We start from the raw sequence: 12,601 nt of genomic DNA, 5'->3' as shown, positions 1-12,601 counted from the left end.
CCGAGAATCATAAGCTAACCACTGATTTTCTGGAAGCTGAAAACCTACCTACCTGTGAACTCTCTAAGTAGTCACCAGTGGTCCAGGGCAAATTGAGTAAGAACTTCGAAGAAGGCACGTGGTGGTGGCGCATGTGTTTAATCCCAGTACTCGGGAGGCAGAGGCAGGCGGATCTCTGTGAGTTCAAGTCCTGCTTAGTCTACTGAGAAAGTTCCAGGACAGGTTTCAAAGCCACAGAAAAACTCTGTCTCGGAAAAAAAACAAAAAAACTTCAAAGATGTCCTGGAAGTAACTGATAACTGACAAGGGAGAGTGCTTTGAATTTTAGTTTTTATTCTTCACAAGAGATAATAGCTGGACCTGGCTATAAAATGAAGCTCTTGAATAGAACAACAACAACAAAAAAGCATAACAAAAACAAAACAAATAAAAAACTTCTCCCGATATCTACTTTTTCTACTTCTTCCTTTACTTCATCAGAGACAAGTCCAAGTTTTCAGCTACCATGAAATGTAAAACATTAACGACAATAACAAAAAGGCACGAAGTTGCTGAAAGACATGCATGGAAAAACAGGTGGTTGATTATCAACAGGAAATGGACAGGAGAAATCACACGGCACAGGCTGGCTCTGGGTTCCTACTAGAAGGCTTGCGAAGAAGCTGAGTGGGTGTCTGTTAAATTCTGAGCACCACACTCTGTCTTTGGATGTCCACACCTGGCAGAACTGCAGAAAGGAAGTGCTTGCCCGGGTCTTATCTCCAAATAAAGAAACATTGGCAGGTTCAAGGATGTAGAAGCTGCTGCCTTTGGGTGCCATTATTCATCCTACTGAATAGTGAATTTCAGTATTACCAAAAGAATGGAGCGGGCTGCAGCGAGTGGGAGCATCGAGCCATGAGCAGTTTCAAGTGCGCCCAGCATGATGAAGGAGGATGCTGTACAGATCCGGGCTGCTTCTGTGTGGTGCTTACAGGTCCAGCCATAGTCTTGATAACACAACACATGATCCACACATTTTCCACTTAAGTTAAAATCTGAGCTATCCACCAACGTCCAAAGTGATCAAAGTTCTAACCTGCGGACTGTCTATGTTGGCCACACTGAGTGGACTGACAGCCAGTTTCTCTTCCTTTTCCTTTGCTGTGAACTCTACCAGCCATCCTTCTTGTGGTTAAATACAGCCCAAGAGAGGAAGCCCAGGGGGAGCAGGCCCACAAGGAAAAGGATGGTTTCGATGGTAAGAATGCATTCTGTAGCCTTTTATTTAGCCTGCTTTCTCAAAGGTCAAGTGGTACACTGGCAGGTTTAGAATCTGGCTCTTGAATTTCTTAATCCTCTGTTCTTAAACCAGTCCAATGCTCTGTATGGAGCCTTAGAGGACCAGACAGCCCTATGCATAGTTCAGTCTAGCTTCTTCCTAGGCTCCTCTTGAGGCATTAGTTCCATCTTCACAGAGCTAGTGAGTTCATCAGACACAGAAATGCATGGGATTATTGACATATAATCAATTTTCAAGACAAAATTAGTCTTTCATAGTTGTAACTCTTTGCTTTGTCTTCTACGGACACTGAGACACTTTCAGTTCAATCAAAGGCTAGGGTTAGGGTACAGCAGATGATTATAATTGTCTTGGGTGCACAATTTACGATGTACCAAAAAATCTCAGCTGTCAAAATAATACTTTGCAACATGTTATAAATGTGATACCTTAAAAATATCAAACCAAACCAACAAACTAAGGCCCAGACATTAGCCTTTTGCTGCTGTCAATAAAGCTTTATTGCCAGGACTAAGGTGAGCTGTAGTCTTACATGTCTGAGCTGGATTTTGTCTTTAAAGTGCAATATTTTGTTCACCAAGGATATTTTTATATTATTAAATTTTTAGAGATGGTGTCTCAAGTATCCCAGAATGACCTTGATCTTGCTACAAAGCTGACACTGACCTTGAATCTCTGGTCCCACCTCCCGACTGCTGGGATTAGAGGTGTGAATTAGCACAGCCATTTTATACAGTGCTGGTGACCAAACCCATCTACCATGCATGCTAGACACTCATTCTACCAATTGAGCTATTATCGTTGCTTCAGGTAATAAAGTCTTAACTCTATATCAAAATTATTGTCAATAACCATTCAGGATCTTTAGCTGGATGGAAACATCATAATTAAGACTAACTCCGAAATCAGCTTCACCAAAGGAAGTGGTAACAAGTTGAGGCAAGTTGCCCCATCTCTCACCCTAATTGTTTTGAGCAATTAGAGGCTAAACGTAAAGTCTGAACAAGAAGCGAAAGGATCTGGATACTTTGAATATTATCAAGGCTCTGAAGTCATGGACACTCAGAAGAGAGTTCTTTCTGCCCTCCCATCACCTCCCACCCCTTACTCCCCTCGCCTCTGGTGTATTTCAGGAGAAGAGGGCCCTAGAGCACTGGCAGTGAGAGGAAGTGCGAGGCATGAGGCAAATACCATAGCACAGCTCTGGCTGTTCCAAGGCCTTGAGGCCGGGTGTTAAAGCTCCTTTCTGTCCCTTCTTAGCCTCTAACCTGGAGCAAATTCTCAAACCACGACCTGCCTCGGTGTCCTCACAGAGAAAGGGAAAGTGCTGAGAGTCGGCATTCCACAGAGGTAACTGACCAAAAGTAAAGACCAGCCAGGCTTGTGGTGCCTGTCTGTAATCTCACTATAATGGAGGTGGAGGCAGGAGGATCAGAAGTTCAAGGCTAGCCAGTCTGTGCTAGAGAGTCAAAGGCTAGCCTGGGCTATATGAAATCCTTTCTACAAAATAAATAGTAATAACAATATCCACACTTTTGTACTGATTCATATGATTAGCTTTTCTGTTGTTGTTGTCGTACTATGATACCGTGGATTAAGTAATTTATAAACAATATAAATTTAATCCTCACAGATCAGGAGCCTGGGAAGGTCAAAATAAAGATACCAGATTAAGATCCTGGTGAGGGTCCATTCTTTACAGACAGCAGCCGGTGTTCTCACATGGCAGAAAGACAAACATTGCCATGGGGGAGGGGTGCAGAGCCCCTTCACAAAGGGTCCGCCCTCAAGATGACCTAGTCACCTCCCAAAGGACCCCATAATACCAAAACATTGGTGATTCGATTTCAACATAAATCCTGGAGAGACAAAACATTCAAACCACAGCCCCCGTGTTCCATAATTTTCCTGTATGTAGAGCTGGAAAGCCAGAGTCAGAGGTTCACTAAGAGTGGCTCCCTCACTCCCCAGCCAGACAGAACCAGTCTGGATCTGTCACAGCATGGCTCAGTCACCAGCAAGTCGCTGAAAGCCTGGTGATTAAAAATGAAAAATGACACCCAAATGCTTGAGGTATCCTGTCAAAATGGAAACACCTGTTATATGGCAGAATCATACTTTATATTTTCTTCTATAACTCAACTTAATTCCATTTTATATGTATAGGTGTTTTGCTTGCATTTATGTCTGTGTACCACATGCATGCAGTGCCCAAGGAAGCCAGAAAAGGACATTAGATCCCCTGGAACTGAAGCTACAGATGTGAGTCACCAACATAGGTGCTAGGATTGAAAGCCAGGTCCTCTGGAAGAGCAGCAAGAGCTCGTAACCCCTGAACCGCCTAGCTCTCCAGACCGGAATATTTTCTTGAAATTATTTTTAATGATAAGGAAGCATGTTAGAAAAAAGGAATCTCTTTTGAAAGATGTCTTCATTAGTTAGTTTTCTGTTGCTGTAATTAAAAAAAAAAAACAACTAGGATCAAGGGCAACTCAGGGAGGAAAGCTTGTTTGGCTTACAGTTCCAGGGGGTTAGGATCCATCCTGGTGGTGATGGCAAGCTAGCAGAGCCAGAGTCAGAGCTAGAAGCCAAGAGAGTCCACTCCCATCCACATGAAGGAAGCAGAGAGAACAAGCTGGAAGCTGGGTGAGGCAATGAGCTCTCAAAGCCTGCTCTCACTGGTGTGCTTCCTTCCTTTGGTAAGGCTCCACCTCCTAAAGGTTCCTCCCCAAACTGTGTCACCCAACTGGGACCAAGTTTTCAAATACTTGAGCCTATCAGGGACAGCTTTAACTCAAACCACTGCAGGTTCTTCCCATGCTGCCTAAACTGGTCTCAAACTCCTGCGCTCAAGTGACGACCCGTCTCAAGCAAGACTGCAAACATGCTCAGACCACTGCTTCCTTTGAATCCCCCTCCCCAGCAACAGGGACCGCATGCAGACCTCTAGGTATGCAAGGCAATGCTCTACCAGCCTTTTACATCTTTTTTTTTTTTTTTTTTTTTTTTTTTTTTTTTTTTTTTTTTTGGACAGGGTCTTTCTAAACTTCCCCAAGCTTTACAACTAGGCCTGACTTCAGATCATATTTTTAGAAGTAAAACTAGCAAAATAGTTAACACGTCAACAGAAACACATACCAATTCTGCTTTTTATTAATATGACTCTGTAGTAGATAGGATGATGTCCTCCACCCGCTGCATGTCTTTCTAACCCCCAAGACCTGTGAATGGATTACCTTACATGGCAAAGGGATTTAGCAGATACAAGGAACATGAACATGGTGATTTGAACAAGAATGGTTCCTATAGGCTCATGGATTTGGGTGTTTGGGCATTAGGGAGTGGTGCTACTTTACAGGGATTGGGAGGTGTGGCCTTGTTGGAGGAAGTATATCAGTGTGGGTGGGATTTGGGGTTTCAAATGCTCAAGCCAAGCCCAGTCTCTCCCTCTCCCTCTCCTTCCTGCTGCCTGCCAATCCAGATGTAGAACTCTCAGCTACCTCTCCAGCACCATGTCTGCCTGTGTACCACGACAATAGCTGTAAGCCAACTGCAATTAAATGTTTTCCTTTATAGGAGTTTCCATGGTCATGGTGGCTCTTCACAGCAACAGAACATCGACTGAGACAGTGAGATAGGGAAATTATTCATATGAGCCCAACATAACCATAACAGTCCTTAAAAATGGAAGAGGGAGCTCTGGAGAGATACTACTTCAGAATAAAGGCACAGAATAATACTACCGCTCTGGTTTTTGAGACAGAGGAAGGGGTCTATGAAACCCACGAAGGACCAGGAAACCGATACTTCCCTAGAATCTACAAAAAAAGAACACCATGTCAGACTATTGAAAGGCAGAATTACAGGTGATAAGCTCACGCTGTTTATGTCACCAAGTCTGTGGTCATTTGTTACAGCAGTAAGTTAAGGACTAATACAATCACAGGACTATCAAACCATCCTTGGCATGCTGGAGCACATAGTGCAGTAAATGGCTAGGTCACTAGGTGGGCATGGGGAGTCAGGGTGGGCAGTGGGGTGTGGGTTGGGGGATATGTAGGGATGAGATCAATTCCCTGTGTTCTCTGAGGTTCACAGTGCAGCTTCTGATCATTTAAGTGCAACAAGATAGGAGCTCTGCCACTTAAGGCCGTCTCCTACCCCGAGGACTCTGATGCCAGAGGTCCCTGTTTAGGGATGGTGAGTGAGTTATGCGGGAGAAACACTCATTTCCATGTGTCTGCAGCTTACAGTACAGGAGCTGAGTAAATGCAATTCCAATTTCTGATAATAGATAAAAATATAGGTACTCATGCTGGGCAGTGGTGGTGCACACCTTTCATCTCAGCACTCGGGAGGCAGAGACAGGCGGATCTTGGTGAGTTTGAGGTCAGCCTGGTCTACAGAGCGAGGTCCAGGACTGTCAGGGCTACACAACACAGTGAAACTCTGTCTCAAAAACAAAACAAAAATGAAAATGACCCAGAATCCAATCCCTTTGTGTACATATTTCAACCAAAGCCTTGTCATGGAGCAGAGAAGAGATGAGGGTCTTTGCTCTCTCCTATACGTTTCCAGGATCTGGAGCTCAAAAATCTGGAGCCCCAGAAGCCTTACAGACCTCTCACAGGAAAGCCCTTCAAGAGCCTGTACAAAGCCAGAACCCTCCTTGACGTCCTCCCCAGCTCACCGGTTTCCTTGTGAGGTGGTGAGGTGTTGCTCCAAGGTGCATCATCTTCAAACTGCACCCAGTTGCTGATGGCCGAGGCCAAGTCAGGCGTGGGCTGCACTGGGCTCCCGGGAGGGGTGGCCGCTTCAGAGATGAGACCCATCTTCTCAGAGGCGTCATCCTGCTCGGAGTGGGAAAGGTCCTGGCAGCCTCCATCCACGGCAGGATTCTCCCCGGAGGAGCTCTCAGACGGGTCTGAGGAAGACGATGATCCTGGGAAGTGTTCCTCTGTGGCCCCTACAGAGGGGACCAAACACTACCATCATGCAAGGAAGGATGCTCATCAGAAGTGACTAGCCAAGGGATGGGGTGGCACACCACTCACTGGAAGATGAAACGGGCCATGCCGATCCATCTCCATGTTAAAGGGCTGTGTCCCTAATAACTTTTAAAGCCTGTAATCTCCTTTGTTCCCAGCTACTATCCCAGAGAACTGAGAAAAACATTCCCCATTATTGTATTTATTTATGTGTGTTTGAGTGTATAGAATGTGTGTGAGTGTGTGTGTGTGCCAGAGATTGATGTCAGGCATCTTCCTTGATTGCTTTTTACTTTTTGGGGTGACACATTTGATGTACACATGTGAGGGGGTGCACTGCCCAGTGCACAGTGTATGCACCTATGGAGGCTGGAGGTCAATACCAGGATGATTTTCTCAATTGCTCTCCACCTTACTTTCTGAGACAGGGTCTTTCCTAGATCTATCTATTTGGCTAGACTGGCTGATCCGTGAGCCCAGGGCTCTGCCTGTCTGTACCTCCCCACTCTCAATGCTGGGGCTGTACTCACACACTGCTGGCAATTTTCCATGGGCACTGGAGGTTAAATCCAGGTCCTAATGCTTGCACAGCTGGCACTTTATCTGCTAAGCCATCTCTCCAGCCCTTGTTCATTATTTTTACTCTTAGTATCTGTGCCCAGTTTTGAGAGCAAACAAATTCAAATGGCAATAGAGGTCAAGCAAGAAATATTCCTGAGCTGATGGGGACAAATGAGAAGCAGTCAGGTGCTGGGGACTACAGCCCAATAGTGGAGCTTCCGTCTGCACTAAAGAAATTCCAGTTCACATTTGGAACTCTGTTCTGGACCAGCTACTCTGCAGGCCACGCGTGCAAACCCCACATGAATCACTGGCAGCTTTGACACGGGGGTTCTTCCTTTTCTTTATGTTGTCCCATTGGCCCTGAAATGCTTAATGCCCTTCAAAACTTGTTCCTTAATCTGTTCTCCTTCCCAAACTCTTCCTAGATCTTCCCAAGGTCCCTACCCACTTAAGTTCATGTACTTCCTCCTTCTGTCTCAAAGCAAACAAAACAGAAACAGGAAAAAACAAAGCAAACAAAAAATGTGCATGTGCACATCCATCCCCGCAGAGTCTGTTTTCTGTAGGCCAGCTACACGTGGGCATGGAGTGGTATTGATAGCCCTAGTGACGCTCATTGAGAAAATGGATTTTTTTTTCCCCAGCAGGTAGCAGTTGCAAGTGGTTTCTTGGTTAAGGGTGGGACTTTGTGTCCAGGAAGACAGAGAAAAAAAAAAAACAACTTGTTTTTTACAGTAAAGCATAGGCACTGATTATGGTGGTTGAATACACAGATCTATGCATGTGTTAAAATCCATCAACTACATAGCAAACAATGTCCTTTTACTGTATGGGACTCTTTGAACATGAGCTCTTGGTAACATGAGCATTTACCTACTTTTCTATCTCACAGCCTATATATGAAAGATTCTAAAAAGTCAAAGAAATAATATGAAAATCCTTTTCCTATCATAGGATAATCCTAGTGTTTTTTTATACAATCAAAGACGCCAGCGCTATCTAAGTAAAATAAAATAAAAGGTGAGACACGTGGATAAGCTTAAGTTTTCTAGTTTCTACATTTAAAAGGTAAAAGGAGCAGGTGGTGCTGGTGCATGCCTTTAATTCCAGCACTTGGGAGGCAGAGGCAGGAAGATTTCTGTGACTAAGAGGCCAGCCTGGTCTACAGAGTGAGTTCTAGGATAACCAGGGGCTGTTACACAGAGAAACTTGTCTCCATGAGCCAAAAAAAAAAAAAAAAAAGCCAACCAACCAAACTGTTAATGAGATACTGAAGCACAATCAATTAAAAACTCAGAGACAGAAATTGGAGTTCAACCTGAAGGTCAGAAAAGCAAAACAGCCAGCCACTGGCTCTTATCTATACTTTAGTCCAAAACGGTGATCCTGCCTCCAGGAATCTCATGAGACTGAGACTGAGAGCTGTCTCCTCCCATTTTATATTCCTCTCTAGTTCTGTGGTTAAGGGTGTGCATGACTACCGCGTGGTTTCTATGGCAAGCTAGTGTGGCAACTGGGATTAAAGGTGTATGTCATTGCTGCCTGGTCTGTAAGGCTGACCAGTGTGGCTGCTTTACTTTTCTGAGCCTCAGACAAGCTTGATTTATTAAAATACAAATGAAATACCACTACAAGATACAATTGTGTGTACTGTGTGAGTGTCTGAGTGTGTGTCTCTGTGCTTAATGCACATATGTGGAGGTAGGTGCATACATGTGCCTATGCATGTGTGGCAGCCAGAAGAGATCGCCTAGTATTTTTTCCTGTCACACTTTGCTTTATTCCCTTGAGACAGGTCTCTCACTGGATCCAGAGTTAGGCTGGTGGCCATCCAGTCCCAGCAAGCCTACTTCATGTCCTCCCCAGGACTGGGGTTAGAGGTGTGTGCAGCTATGCCGGACTTACAGCATGGCTCCTGGCCACTTGAAATTAGGGCCCCCATGCTTGCAGAGCCAGCACTTTCACTGAGTGAGTTGTCTTCCCAACCCCCCAAACATGTGATCTTTACTAGGTCTTTGAAATTCAGAGAATGCACATCTCCATGCAGGACACTTTGGCCACGTTTCCATTCAGATTTGCCACATTTTTAGGCTTCACCATCCACATGGTGACCACACTGGGCTGTAGACCTGTGGACTGCCACTTCCCATCTGTGCAGGTGTCAGCAGGTATAGGGGAAGCAGAGCAGGACCAACTGGCCTGGTGCTGCAAATATCCCTGGGTCTGCCTTGACCTTCACCCTGGGTCTACCTTGACCTTCACCCTGGAGCGCTAGTGTCCTACAGGGCAATGTGGTCACTTCTACCATGACGATGCTGAGCTCCTTTTGTGAGCCAGGCACTCCACTAGGCATTTTACATCTGCTGACTAAATGCTCACAGAAGCTCCCCAGGCAGGGCCCTGTGATTACTCCTCTTATATATAGACAAGGCGGCGGTGGTAATTGCAGCACTCTGGAGGGAGAGGTAGGAGGGTTGCTGGGGAGTCATGGCCAGCTTAGTCTACATAGTAACTTCCAGAACAGCCAAGATTATAGTGTAAAAACCTGTCCTAAACATTAAACACAAAACCAGCTAGGTGTGGTGGGGCATGCTGTTAGTCCCAGCACTTGGCGGGGAGGGGCAGAGGCAGGTGGATCTCTGAGTTTGAGGCCAGCCTGGTCTACAGATTGAGTTTCAGGACAGTCAGAAATACACAGGAAAACCCTGTCTCAAAAAGAATCAAAACAAAACAACAACAAAAAACCAAATCACCAAGCAACAAAATAAAACGTTTCAGAAAGATGTGGGCAAGAGGGTTTGCTGTGCAAGCGTGAGGACCTGAGTTCAAGTCCTCAGTACCCACATGTAGACCAGGCCTGGCAGCACACACCTACAACGTTGGGTAGAGACAAGCAGATCGTGGTCAGCCAGCCTAGCTAACACACAGGCTTCTGTTTTGTTGGTAGATCCTGACTCAAGACAATAGGGCAGAGAATGATGACTCCTGAGTCCTGCTCGAGCCTCCGCATAGATGGGCATGGCATGTGCGCATGCCACGCACCCGCCATCTCACCCCCACACACACATCGTTCACCCAAGAACATACCATCCATCTGTGGTCATGCCAAGGTTAGAGATTTGCAATCTGGCTCAGAACCTGTCTGTCACTTCGAGCAATTACACTTTAAAAATTGAGAAAAATCCAAAGGGTTGGTGGGAGTACCCACCAAAATGGCCAACAGGAAAGCAGTATGTAATTACAAGTTTTGTCTCCTGGAAAAAAATAAGGCCCCGCCTTTGGTGCTCCAGGGTTGTAGTGCAGTCTCATGTGAACAAAACACCTCCTCTTGCTACTGAATGAAAGAAACCATGCATATCCCTGGTAAGGGACCAAATGGCTTTTTTTTCTTTTTTCCTTTATTAGAATCCCACCCATGAATGATCAAGAACCAGACACAAATCTTGTCACTTGAAGAAATCTTGTCCTTACCCTCTGAAGGGGCGGGGAAAAGGGGCTCTTCACTGAAGGAGACCCACTCTGACTGGTGGGTAGCGACGACATGGTCCAAGGTCGTCATGCTAAGAGAATGTTGCTCATCTTCACCCTGCTGACCTCAAGTAGACCCCAGAAAGATGTCTGGGGCGAGCAGGGCAGCAGCACCGTGAGCTTGGGCCTCCAGTCTATCACAGAGGTGGGTGAATGCCAGCAATCAGAACAGCCACAAGACTGGTCCTCCTTGGCTTTGGTTAATCTGCCAGGCAGAGATCTGTTTAAATGAGAAAGGAAATTGAAATCGGTAAACATTACATTAAACTGAATCCACAAAGGCCCTAGGGCTTTGAACACCACAATGAGGTTTCAGGTAGTTTCCAACACGCCATGTTTCTCTCTCCTCGTCTTTTTCTACTAAACCCTCTGTATTAACACAAGATCCCTGTATAAGGAGTCAGATCAGACCACTCATTTAATAACCACTCAAAGTTTAGCATTTTCAGATTAGCTTCCCTGATTTCCCCAACCATTCTCTTTCGGAAACACTGTTATCTATAATGGAAGGCTATTGGTTATTATTGAGCATTGAAACTTGTTCAGATGCTTGAATGGTTTTTACCCAGATAGAGAAATAAAAGCATGCTCCTTCCCATTTAACAGAAGCCCTTTCTTGCCTCAGGCATGTTACTTTTTGTGAGTCTAATCTGAATCTCTGGCAGAAACCCAGCTGTAACCAGATAGCATCTCCAAGCATGATTAACCAATCAGGAAAAAAACAAAACAACACAAAACAATAACAGAGTCATCGCTTGTTCATTTGAAGTAAGAGGTTGGGGAATATTTGATTTCTCAATCTCAGTCAATTTGAATTAATGTATAAATGTCAAATCCTTCCTTGTAAGGCAATTATGTTCTGTGAATGTTCAAGATTATTTAATTGGCTTATAATTTTCTTTGTGTTATTAATGTCTTTTTACAACTGGAACCTAGCTCTTGATCTTATGATGAATGAATAAAATGAGAATTAGTGCAAAATTAATGTGCTTTCACAAATGAGCTACTGTCTGTCTCGGGCCCCATTGTTCTTGCTAAGCAAATACACTGTTCTGATGGTTTCTAGAGGGACGTAACTCAGCCTCCACAATAGCAGTACAAGTTAAACTTTGCTCTAAATTTTCATCTACAGTGAACAATTTATACTGAGAGAAGGTTTTGGGTTTTTTTTTGTTTTGTTTTGTTTTGTTTTGGTTTGGTTTGGTTTGGTTTTCGAGACAGGATTTCTCTGTAGCTGTGGAGCCTGTCCTCGAATGAGCTCTGTAGACCAGGCTGGTCTCAAACTCACAGAGATCCACCTGCCTCTGCCTCCCGAGCGCTGGGATTAAAGGCGTGTGCCACCACTGCCCAGTTTGTTTTATAGTTCTTAAAGCAACTGTTTCTATAAAATTTATAATTCTCAGAAACCTATTTTTATACTACCTGTCACTTAGGTTGTCAGTATACTGGTCAGCTGTTGTTTGTTTGAGACAGTCTTCTCACGTATCTGAGGCCATCCTGGCTACATGGACAAAGATGACCTTGAACCTCTCATCCCCTTGCCTCCACCCCCGAATGCTGAGATTACGGTTACACAGCAGCACAAGCAGTTAAGGGAACTTCCTGCACAGCAAACAAGCATCCTACCAACTGAGTTGCTTTCACAGCCCCCACCATCCATTTTAGATGACTAGGCAGGTGACAATATAGTCCTTTTATAGATTTAAAAAAAAAAATCTGAGTAGAGAGAAATGAGGTGACTTATTCACTAAAATGGGCCCTAACATTCCCAACAAGCTTCTTCTAGGCTTTTTAAGTCAAAGAAATTCACAGCTTCAGGGCAACTGACTCTCAGTTTCCATGGTAGCCTCCTATATAAAGAAAGATCAAATAGAGGCCACAACAAACAGGTAGACTGGAAAATGGAAGTTGCTGGGTGACAGATCCAGTCCCCGAGCCCAGGTCCCCTAATGTCAAAAACCGCTATAATCTTTGAGTCACAGCCACAAAAAAAGCACAACTAAAGTAGCTTCCAAACATCAACTACAAGGGAATTGCATTGACATTTCCGGACAAACTCCCTTTATGGAGATCTGCCAGGACACCCAATGCGCATGAAGGATGGAATGTCCAGAAGTCTCTACTACAAGGCCCTCCCCTGAGATCCTTACCAGCCACAGGACTGGACATGTACGAACAGCCTGGAGAATACTGTTGTCCTAACCCAGGTCTTACCTCAAGTAACACACACTCAAAGGAC

General features: G+C 44.8%; 1 protein-coding gene across 2 annotated transcripts in view; it reads right to left on the bottom strand.

The window, feature by feature from the left end:
• The window catches only part of Ston2 (stonin 2), a 154,903-nt gene that overhangs the window by 109,580 nt on the left and 32,722 nt on the right, over positions 1-12,601 (bottom strand). The window contains exons 1-3 of one of the 2 annotated variants that reach the window (XM_048449364.3): positions 12,577-12,599; positions 10,306-10,582; positions 5,973-6,248 (exon numbers count right to left, since the gene is read on the bottom strand). In XM_048449364.3, the coding sequence (XP_048305321.3) occupies positions 5,973-6,248; positions 10,306-10,393 (364 nt within the window). In that variant the 5' untranslated portion in view covers positions 10,394-10,582; positions 12,577-12,599. Of the gene's footprint in view, positions 1-5,972; positions 6,249-10,305; positions 10,583-12,576; positions 12,600-12,601 lie in introns of those variants that run through there. The other variant, XM_048449362.3, reaches the window with a different exon arrangement.

The sequence above is a fragment of the Myodes glareolus genome, chromosome 11 (genome assembly GCF_982192425.1).
Source record: "Myodes glareolus chromosome 11, mMyoGla1.1, whole genome shotgun sequence".
In the NCBI taxonomy this organism is placed as follows: domain Eukaryota; kingdom Metazoa; phylum Chordata; class Mammalia; order Rodentia; family Cricetidae; genus Myodes; species Myodes glareolus.
Note: the sequence above shows the minus strand (reverse complement) of the source record. Positions and strands in the feature narration are given on the sequence as shown.